The sequence below is a fragment of the Vipera ursinii genome (assembly GCF_947247035.1).
Source record: "Vipera ursinii genome assembly, chromosome: Z".
NCBI classification, from domain to species: Eukaryota; Metazoa; Chordata; class Lepidosauria; order Squamata; family Viperidae; genus Vipera; species Vipera ursinii.
Window position 1 is genome coordinate 26,105,254 of NC_139517.1, and position 12,203 is coordinate 26,117,456.

The 12,203-nt window shown below is 34.6% G+C and overlaps 1 protein-coding gene across 1 annotated transcript; it reads right to left on the reverse strand.

Annotated features, from left to right (window-relative positions):
* Positions 1–330: 330 nt before the first annotated feature.
* On the reverse strand, positions 331–9,430 carry LOC310650123 (olfactory receptor 1M1-like; the record flags this gene model as incomplete). Its single annotated transcript, XM_083378957.1, has 3 exons — positions 331–974; positions 5,177–5,280; positions 8,481–9,430. The coding sequence occupies 3 exons, from the start codon at positions 9,428–9,430 to the stop codon at positions 331–333; spliced, it is 1,698 nt and encodes a 565-aa protein (XP_083235083.1).
* Between the last annotated feature and the right edge of the window lie 2,773 nt (positions 9,431–12,203).

Here is a 12,203-nt window from a genome sequence, read left to right on the forward strand (position 1 = left end):
AGGGCTTTCTAACAGAAGGCTCAGCCCCCATCTAACAAGCAGAAATTACCTTGGTTCTCATGGGATAGAGAATTCTTTAAGCTAGCAGAAAAAAATCTACCACCACCCTCCCATTCTGGTGGCAACCGAAAATGAGCCAAATGGCTTCATTCAGGTTCATTGCAGAGTTGACAAATAGTTCTTCCTATCATTTCTAAAGAGAGAATAATGAAATATAGATGAAAAATTCCAAAATTATTCCCAACATGAACTAATTCAACATTATCTCATGTAACAATTAATAGAAGGGAGATCTGTTGTTGAGATACAGCTTTAATATTAGTTAATGAACTAAGAACCAACTGATAGTTTGGGGTGACTTTGGCCCAAAATGATCATTTTGCTGTAAAGTTGTCTTAGGGCTTTATGAATTTCTTTGTTTCTTAAAGAATAGATTATGGGATTCACCAAAGGTGTCATCACTGTATAAAAAATGGAGAAGATTTTATTGAGAGGTCTCAGAGTGGGAGAATCTGGCAACACATAGACAACGATTAATGTGCCATAATAGAGGCAAACTACGATGAGATGAGACGAACAAGTTGAAAAGGCTTTTTGCCTTCCAATAGTGGATTTGATTTTGATGATAGTGCCAATAATACAGATATAAGAGATGACAGTCAATAGAAATGGGGCAATTGTGAAAATAATTGCCATGAAGAAAGCAATGAGGTCAAGAAGATTTATATCACTGCAGGACAATTTCTCCAGCAGGAGAAGATCACAAAAATAATGGTCTATGACATTAGAGCCACAGAAGGACAATGGATCCATGAGAGCCACCAGAATGCCATTGAATATCAAACTATTTATCCATATTCCAGCTATAAGCTGGAAACTTAATTTTGTATTCATGATAGAAGTGTAGAGCAAAGGTCTACAAATTGCCACAAATCGATCATAAGACATGGCGGCCAAAAGATAGGTTTCTACACCTGCACAAATCCCAAATAAATGACATTGGGCAAGGCATCCATGTAGAGTTATAGCTCTGTCACCAGTGAACAAATTGGCCAACAGTTTGGGCAAGATGGTGGAGCTATAACAAGCATCCAGCCAAGACAAATTTGCCAAGAAAAAATACATTGGGGTATGAAGATGCTGATTTGTCACAACTAGCAGAAAGATGAGAAGGTTTCCAGTTATTGTCATCAGATAAATCACCAAGAAGAACCAAAAAAGAAGACTCTGCAGCTCCGGAAAAGTCTCTAAACCCAGAAGGATGAATTCTTGAATGGCTGTCTGATTTCCCTTTTCTGTATCTGACATTTCCTTAATTCATGAAATGTCTCATCAGATCTAGAATATATATAGACATTGTTAAATCCAAAATACTGAAATATTCTTTTCCTCTTTCTCTCTATGTATATATCTGTGTAATAAATATTTATTACGGGGAGTATGGATAATGAATATTCACAATTATTCCACTCATATATCTAGAAGAAACATTTTGAATGGAAGAATATATCTAAAAGCAGCACAATAACGTGTGTTATTTATGTCATAGAAGAGATACAATCTAAGACTGTACTATCTAGTTCAGGGGATCAATAAGTACCCTGTTTCCTGCCCCTCTCAAATATATTTCCTTTCAATCCTCTGTTGTTTCCTAAAATGTTTTTAGCTATGATTTCAAGTCATTTTACATCAAACTAAGCCATTCTCTAAAGCATGGATCCCTATCCTAAAAGATTACATGTTTAGGTGAAGGTTATTGATGCTTTGTTAGATAGATAGACTACAATATGTATTTGTGCATTTGGTTGTCTTTCAGCATGCAAAATCTTCTCTTGATTTTTGTTTATGTGTACACATTCTATGATAAACATGCTCATTAAAGAGGGTCATAGAATTCCTGAGCAAAATTTTTTAAACAAGAATTCTTGAACAAGAAGTACCTAAGGAAAAGTGACCCTAGAATTGATTTTAATATACTTAGGACCTACAAAAATTGTTGCCAGTCTGATTGAATCACTGAATATGTTCCATTACACTTAATACATATATAAATTGAAAGCAATATCAAGTTAGCATCGTATTATATAAAATAGGATGGGAATGGGATAATCATTTCTTACCACATATTTTATCTCATAAATTATTATGTAACCATTCATATATTTAAAAGCCTGGAAAGTAAATGTTATTAGAATTGCACTTATAGAATACAGTAGAGGTCAGTACTGTATAAATTATTATATATTTTTCATATATTTAAATAAAAAGCAAGTACTCTAACAACTTTTGTTCATTTTTCTACAGTATGTTTGAAAACATATAAATTTGCTATCATGATTTCTGACGGTTATTACAAGCAAAATTCAGTTGAGGGAATGAAACTGAAATACAACTTTCTTACTGTATAAAGAAACTGTTTTCCTCTACTCAGTCCTTAATCAACTTCTCTTGTAAGCGATACTATTTTAAAAGACCAAGGTGCACTATTTATAATATCTCCATAGGCAATTAGTACAGTTATAGATAATCTAGTTAATTTTATCTGGTTAAAAAATAATTCCACATTTCACTATTAACTCTTTAAGTTAATTCTACTGGGATTTTTTTCAGCAGTTTGTTTAAAGAAAAAACATATATTTTGATAGTGTGAAACAGCCACTATTAACTCTTTGGTTAATAGTGGGCTGGTTTCATACATTATCCAAATATATGTTTGTTTGTTTTTAAATGGATTGCTGAAAAAATTCCAATGGCTGGGTCCATGCTAAAACATGATTTCCACCAATAAATATTATCTCCCCAAATCAGAATGAACCAAATTGAACTCATGTTACAATTTAAGCACAATTTGGAAAACCTTCTAATGTTTCTATGCAAAATTGTGTAGTAGTAGTCGTCGTAGTAATAGTAATAATGATGGTGGTGGTGGTGTGGTGGTGGTGGTGGTGGTGGTGGTGGTGGTGGTGGTGGTGATGATGATGATGATGATGATGGAAGGAATCTTGGAGGTCATCTAGTCCAACCCCCTGCTCAGGCAGAAAGCCCTATACCATTTCAGACAAATGGCTGTCCAGTCTCTTCTTAAATTTTCCAGTGTTGAAGCATTCACAACTTTTGCAGCCAGGTTGTTCCACTGATTAATTGCTTTAACTGTCAGAAAATTTCTCCTTATTTCTAGGTTGCTTTCCTCCCTGATTGGTTTCCATCTTTTGCTTCTTGTCCTGCCTTCAGGTGCTTTGGAGAATAGCTTGACTCCCTGTTGTTTGTGGCAACCCCTGAGATATTGGAACACTGCTATCATGTCACCCCTCGTCCTTCTCTTCGTTAAACTAGACATACCCAATCCCAGCAGCCGTTCCTTATATGTTTTAGCCTCCAGTCCTCTAATCATCTTTGTTGCTCTTCTCTGTACTCTTTCTAGAATCTCAACATCTTTTTTACATCATGGTGACCAAAACTGGATGCAGTATTCCAAGTGTGGCCTTACCAAGGCATTGTAAAGTGGTATTAATACTTCACGTGATCTTGATTCCATCCCTCTGTTAATACAGCCTAGCACTGTGTTGGCTTTTTTGGCAGCTGCAGCACACTGCAGACTCATATTTAAGTGATTGTCCACTAGGACTCCGAGATGTCATTCCTAGTTCTTCTCTTCATTAAACTAGACATACCCAATTCAATTACTTGGATGAGGGGATAGATGGGGAACTCATCAAATTTGCAGACAACACTAAGCTGGCAGGAATAGCTAACCCTCCAGAAGATAGGCTTAAGATACAGAAGGATCTTGACAGACCTGAACATTGGGTACTATCTAACAAAATGAAATTCAGTGATGAAAAAAGTAAGGTTCTTCATTTGTGCAAGAAAATCCAAATGCACAGGTATAGTATAGGTGGTATCTTGCTCAATAGAAATAAATGTGATAGGGATCTCAGAGTCCTACTGGACAATCACTTAAATATGAGCCAGCAGTGTGGTGCAGCTGCCAAAAAAGCCAACAAAGTGCTAGGCTGGATTAATAGAGAGATAGAATCAAGATCCTATGAAATGGTAATACCATTTTACAATGCCTTGGTAAGACCACACTTGGAAAAGTGCATCCAGTTTTGGTCACAATGTAAAAAAGAAGTTGAGACTCTCCAAAGAGTACAGAGAAAAGCAACAAAAATTATTAGGAGACTGAAGGCTAAAACATACAAAGAACAGTTGGATCAAAACTCACCTGGCATAGTCATAGATGTTCCAGAAACTATTGCTGCTATTTCCCCAAATTATTACTGAATAATTTACATGCTGAACAAATTTGAACATTTCCTTTTATAAGACAGTAATATTTCTTCAAATACTTTCCATAAACATTTTAAATAACTAACCATTGGAGATTTGCTTACTAATTTTATCATTTTCTGATGCAACTAGTGAATCCCAAAGGATATCCAATATTAAGAACTTTCTCCTTAGATTGCTGTGTTGTTAAGAGATTAATAATTTGTTGATCCATTTGAATATTTCTCAGCAAATCCCAAGAGTTCATATGGTCACACTCATACACATATTAGTTACTTACTAACTGGATTCTGGATATTGACTGCTTGTTTCAGGCCATCCAGAAGAAGATGAAAACTATCAAGATGAGTATCCTAAGGCTTTTCTTGAGTGTCATGACACACATAAAATAAGTCAAGGCTTCAATTGTCTGATCCCAATAGAAATCTTGATTTTTCAAGGTCTTTTGCAACAGTACTGGTTGCAGAATACATAAAAATATTCCTTACTGCCAGGCCACAACTGCTAAATAGCATACTTTCTAGGATTATTTCTTATTATTTGTTTATTGAAAACCTTTATATAACTGCCTACCTTTTATTCAGACCTGGGTTGCCTCCCAATCAAAGATTAAAATACATACATATCATATTAAAACTATAAAATTAAATCAATTAATCATTAGGAAAACAAAAACTTAATGCCAAACCAAACTTATAATAAGCAATAATCTAGTATTCTCTCTTGAGGGAAAAGCCAGCTCTTCATAGCCTTACAGAAGGCTAAAAGATGGAGGCCTGTTGAACTTCAGGGACAGTGTTCCATAAAGAAGGGGCAGTTGTGGAAAAGGCACATTTCCTAGCTAATGTCAGATGGCAATATTTAGGGAAAGCGACTACAAGGATACCTTCTATTTGCGACTGATAGGACAGGTAGATGGTTTTAGGAAAAGGTGGTCCTGCAAATGGATGGACCTGTTCCATAAAAGATTTTAAAAGTGATAACCAGCACCTTTAATTGAACCCAGAAAGAAAATTAAGTCATGCAGCTGGCATAAGAAGAGGTCACATGGGCACCTATGGACACCCCCCCATTACTGTGCAGGTTGCTGCATTTTGAAGTTTCTGGATATTCTTCAAGGGCAGCCCCATGTAGAACACATTGCAATAATTCAGGCCAAGGCATGAGTGACTATGAGTCAAGCCTCTTGGGCCAGGAAAATGTGCATTGATGCACTAGATAAACCTGGTCAAAGCACGTACACCCTCAGCCATGGCTGCTACTTGCTCATTAAGCGAGGGCCATGAGTCCAGAAAGACTTCCAAATTGCACAGCAACTCAGTCCATGGAAGTAGCACCGCATTCCAGAGTCAAAGATGAAGAATCATCTGGCCCTGTGGGCCAAAAAAACTTTAGCAACTCTATCTTATCAGGGTTGAGTTGAAACTGGTTCATCCCAATGCAACTCTGGATCAGGAGCAATAGAGCATGATGACAGAAGTTAGAAAACCATTTTTCTAATAGTCTTTGGAATTGTAAGTATTGTACAGTAATATACATCTTCCAAAAAAATTGAAAAATTATCTTTTATTCTAAGTAAGATGAGTAAACTTCATCCCAAATGTTAACTAGCAATTTAAAGAATTTAAGGAATTTAAGGAATATAAAGCAAATTATAAAAGATGGATAAAAATGTATTGTAAAAACTTTTTGAAAAAACTTTCAAAAACTTTTTGAAAAAACTTTAAAAATAGCATTTCTAAAGGAATACAAATTTATTCCACAAGAAAGAGATTATAGGCTGAAAATTGAAAACAAAGAGAAATGAAACCTGAAACTTCAGAACATAGAAATAGGCCACTGGAAGGAACATAAATTTTAAGCAGGAAAAAGAAAAAATAATTTACCAAATGACATATAAAGATATTTCACTAAAAGCATTTTGGAAGAACCAGAAGAAAAGCTTATAACCAATCTGAAAGCAGTAATCTCTGCACCAGCAAATGTATTTTTGAAGATTATAAAAAAGAAATGATTGATTTAATAGACAAAATCTATGGAAAAAATTATAGATAGGAGGAAGAGGAATATAATTTTTTGTTCATGGAGAAATACTAGAAAATAAAAGAACTGAAGGTTTTAATACTGTACTGGGATGACAGTGAAAGTGGAAACACAAATGACAAATCACAATGAAAATAGATTTGGGTAAGGATTTATTTTTGGATGTGCAAAGGAAGGTTTCTAAACCTTGAAAAAAAAAATCCAGATGGAAGAAACTCTGCATTGAGCAGAAAAAAGCAATTTGATCAACTAAAAATTAAGATCGTTAGAAGCAAAAGAAAGAAATATGAAGTTGGCTTGTTTGAATATTTTTATAAAATTCTGAAAACCTTTCATTGACATTTTGCCAACATTTGAACAGAAATGAAAATGATTTTGGGTTCATGAATGGGGAGGGCATCATAGCCCTCCCCATTCATGAACCGTGTATGTAATTATCATAGAGGATAAGGAACTATTAATTTTTTTGTAATTGTTGCAAGAAAGAACAAGAGGGTTTTTTATTGTTTTTTTTATTTTCTTTTTCTATCTTTTTTCTTTTATATGCCAGTAGCAGTAAGCCCTGATGGCTTCTCTCAGAATTGGAGAGTATCATGGGTGGAATTAATGAGGATCCAGCAAATCAAATTGATGAATCACTGCAGATGAACTGGTACATGAACTATTGGCTGAAGAGACTGTAATTATATTGACTTCATAGCAGTGCTTCTTAAGCTTGGCAACTTTAAGCTTTGTGAACTTTGACTCCCAAAATTCTCCACGCAGCAGCTAGAATTTGCCAAATTTGGGAAACATACTTTATAGAATATGGGCCTTGAGACCAGTCAGATTCCACCTTCAAGTCAATCCCAAGCAACAGTTGTCAACGCTGCTAACATCGAATGTTATTGCTTGACATGAGATGAAGAAGTAGCTATTTCATATGTTAAACTTCTCTATTGCTTTAAGACTTGTGTATTGTTTAGTTTAAAATTGGTGGGAGGGAAGAGTAGGAATGCACTTTGAAGGCCATTTGTCTCTAAGACTTTGGCAGTTCTTCTAATGGAAAGGAAGCTGATTCTTTAAATTAATTGGAGAATATGATTAATGACAAAAATAGAAAGGTGGAGAATTGTGTTTAATTATATTGTGCAAGGGGCAGAGATTTCAGATTCTAGCTTCCTTCGAGCAAGCATTTGCCGGTGTATTAGGCTAATAAAGGACTTTTAAGGTAAACAATGCCTCAGAGTCACTTGAAAAGCCCATACATCGGAAACTTGACAACTGTATCCAACAAGTCCCTTCTTGTTTTAAAACATACAATAATAAGATACATCCATAATCTTCTAGGTAAGAATGCTAGAAATGTGCTTCTAGGTTACTGCACATTCCTTATAATGAATAATATTCAATTTTACAAATCATGCTGCTTTCCAACAACCCAGGAACCCCATATATTCCTTCATTATGATTTAGAGAATATCAAAATCTTCCAAGATTATCAAAGGCATTTATTTCTCATTTGTCCCATAATTGTTAATGCAAGCAGCCTTAGATGTATAGCTTTTTGGACAATTCATTATGGTTTATGCACTTCATTTTAAATATTTCTAGGAAAAAATAAACCAGCAACTGGAACAAATAGAAGTTAACAAGTCAATCAAAGCTGTGTTGTAAGAGGAAACATCAAAACAGATCCATTAACGATAGAAAATTATTTTTAAAATCATTATTTCATACACACTTTTATGTTGATTATTTAAAGGATTATAATATAAACTACATTAAATTTTTTTAAAAAAATTAAAAGCCTACAATGAGAAAAAAAACTGAATAAGATTTTTTTCTTAAAAAATAATAAATGGTAATTAAATATAAACTATTGGAAATATACTAACAAATCTATTCAAATTGTACAGATACATTAGCAAAAGTTTTATAATCCATATAAAATGATCGGAGACAGCAGAAAAAAACTGTAGAATCTGAGAACCTGTGAAATTTGACAAGCTGTAGAAATAAATGTACATGGTGATGGGTGGCCATAAAAGAAATGGCAAAATTAATATTATTTATAAAGATCCTTTTCAGTGACTCTTACAGCATTTCTACATTTATCAGCTCTAGTCAAGATATTCTATATTTAAGAAAAGAATCCTCTTGGTTACCACTTCCAAAAATGTGTCAATTTATTCTGAAGACGACTGAGGGTTTTGTGAACTTCTTTATTCCTTAATGTGTAGATAATAGGATTAGCCAAAGGAGTCAGAATTGTATAAAAGATAGAGAAGATTTTATTGAGATGTCTCAGAGTGGGTGTGTCTGGCAACATGTAGACAATCATAATGGTGCCATAAAAAAGACAAACCACCGTGAGATGAGATGAACAGCTTGAAAAAGCTTTTTGCCTTCCAGTGCTGGATTTGATTTTCATGATGGTGCTGATAATGGAAAAATAAGAAGTGAGTGTTAGAACAAATGGAGTAGCAGTCAAAATAAAGCCCAAAATAAACGTAGTAAGTTCAATACGGCTTGTTTCAGTACAGGAGAGCTTTTGTAGAGGAGTCAGCTCACAAAAGTAATGGTCAATGATATTGGGGCCACAAAAAAATAGCTCATTAATCAGAAACATCATGATGCCATTAGCTAGAAATCCATTCAACCATGCCCCAGCGATAAGCTGGAAACATAATTTCCTACTCATAATAGAAGCATAGAGCAAAGGTTTACATATAGCCAGATAACGGTCATATGACATTGCTGCAAGGAGATATGTTTCGGTAGCTGCACAAGAGCCAAAGAAATAATATTGGGCTAGGCATCCACCCATAGTAATAATTCTGTCTCCAGTTAACAAACTGGTTAACATTTTTGGCAAGATATTTGAGGAATAGCAGGTTTCTAGGATGGACAAATTCCCCAGGAAAAAGTACATGGGGATGTGAAGGTGTTGGTCAGCTGCAACCAGAACAATAATAAGGAGGTTCCCAATAACTGTCACAAGATAAATTATCAGGAAGAGGAAGAAAAGCAGAGGTTGTGGCTCAGAGGTGTTCCCCAATCCCAAGAGGATAAATTCTGTGACGCTAGTCTGGTTTCTTTTCTCTCCATCCAACATTTCTTCATTCTCAGAAATGTCCTGCCAAGCCTGGAATACAATGAGAAAATCATGTGGTCTGAATGCTCCACTGGATAAGTCATTTTCCCCAAATCCCAACATACTTTGAAAAAGTACACTAAATTCTAATTTGGATCAAATATCTGGTCCAGGATTCTGTACTTTCCTACCAGATTTGTTGCTAATGGATATTATTATAGCAATGATAATAAAGAGCCATGGTGGTACAGTGGTTAAAATGAAGTAGTGCAGACTAATTCTGCTTACTGCCGGATGACAGCAGTTCGGAAGTTTGATTCTCACTGGCTCAAGGTTGACTCAGCCTTCCATCCATCTGCAGTCAGTAAAATGAGGACCCAGATTGTTGGGGGCAATATGCTGATTCTGTAAACTGCTTAGAGAGGGCTGTAAAGCATGGTGAAGTGGTACATAAGTCTAAGTGTGATTGCTAATGATTGACATAAAAAAAATAGCTTCTGCCCCAGTGTTCACCCAACTTTTTCTGAAAAGGCCAGAAAAAAATCAAGAAATTAGGAAAAAAAAATAGAAGAAATAGGTTAAAAGTGAGCTGATTGTAAATTTCTTAACACCCCTACAATGCAAAAATAATAAAAAAATGAGTTTTATGTTGCAGGGTTACAAACATAGCATTCTTAAAATTCCATCACTGTTTGACTCTTGTGCTCCTTAATTCCCATTTTTCAATTCTAAATTATAAAATTAGCAATATAAGCATCAGCGCTCAATAAGATGTGAATGTTTCTGATTTGATTGAAACAATGATGCCATCACATGTTTTAAATGAAAAGTTTTATTTGAATTCAAAAGATGGAGAAATTATCACAGGGAAATAATTTTTCCCAGATGAAATAATTTCAGACATTCTTAAAAGATGAATAAAAGAAATATGTCTTCACATGGCATAGAAGATAACAATAAAACTCAAAAAAAAAGATGTTGGTAACAAACTTCTGAAATTTTAAAAGAGAGAATTGTATTAATACCCACACATAATAATGGCTATTGATCACCTTAAAGGTAAGAACTGTCATGACCATCTATTTCACATTCTGGGAAACACAAATGGGAGGGCATTGCTGCAACCAGGTTTTGCTATCAGATTCCACAGAGGTGCCTCTTTTAAACTGGAAAGGAGAATCAGATGAGCTTTGACCCAATCCATCATGGCATGGCATTAAATCTCTATTAAGATTTACCCTGGCAGCAAATAAAATATCCACACAGGTAGTCCTCAACTTACAGATGTTCATTTAGCGACAGTTCAAAGTTACGATAGCACTAAAAAAACATATTATGATTATTTTTCATACTTATGGCCATTGAAGAATCCCCATGGATATATGATCAAAATTTGGACGTTTGGCAACTGGCATGTATTTATAACAGTTGTGGTGTCCCAGGGTGATGTGATCACCTTTTACAAACTTCTGACAAGTAAAATCAATGGGGAAGCCAGATTCACTTAAAAACTGTGTTGCTAACTTAACAACTGCAGCGATTCATTTATCAACTGTGGCAAGAAAGGTCATAAAATGGAGGGAAACTCACTTAGCAATGGAACTTTTGGGCTCAATTGTGGTTGTTAATTGAGGACTACCTATAGTAAAAAAAAAGGAACACTAGTACACAATTTTTATTCTTTGGGTATTCCAAACTTTTAGCAAGCTAAAAAAAAAACTAACAGATATTTATTTATTTATATTTTAATCCCATTTATATCCCGCCCTTCTCTGAAGACTCAGGGTGGTTTACAATCTAAGCACAAATTAAATGTGCTTAGCAATAGCCTTCATTCTATGTATATGCCTGCTTATTAGGGCTTTCTCCCCCCCCCCCAAGCGGCATTATTACAAAGTCAGCTTAATTGCCCCCAACAATCTGGGTCCTCATTTTACCTACCTCGGAAGGATGGAAGGCTGAGTCAACCTTGAGCCTGGTGGGATGCGAACCTGCAATAATTGCAGGCAGCTGGTGTTGCTTAAGGAGGCATCAGCCCACTGCTCCACCAAGGCTCTTGATATAATCCAGTGAAGTTTATTTGGTCATAAACTTCTAGTTTAATTTTATCCAACTTTTTGAAATTCAGAATTAATTTGTTTTAATTTGAGAGATTTGTTTTACATGATGGATCTATGGGAAATAATAATGGAAACCATGGAGGGAAAGATTTTAATAAGGAACCATCTGATGGTTTACATATGATTCATTGGCTGTGAAATTATTACCATTTTCCCCTTCCCTCTCTCCCTGTCTTTCTCTAGTTTTTATATTTTGCTGGAGATTTTGCATAAGATTTTATCCTCGTATTACCCTATTATAACATTTAGTAGTTTCATCATGCAATAACATTCTGTATTTAAAAGAAAACCTTAACCTACACTATAGTTAATTATTTTGCTCTTGGTAGATTAATAAAAAATCTAGGGTATTTTTAAGAGATTCTACACTATCTTAGTCCTTTTATTTTATTTTATTTTTCTGTTCAAGCTAAACTTATCTGAAGGTATAGAATGTTTAAAAGATAACATTCTGTATTGCTGCTGCTGAAAATATTAGTAATTAAATGACTCAGCTTTATTTTATCAACATTACTACTGTATTCCAGTTACCTCTTCCTTAATTTGTGTGCTTTGTTCAGATATTGTTTTTCACAAGAGCCTTGCATAAACAATTACACCATTTTATATCAATGGAATATTGTTTAAAGACTGAAAAAATATAGTTTATTTATTATTTATTTATCATAATAGAA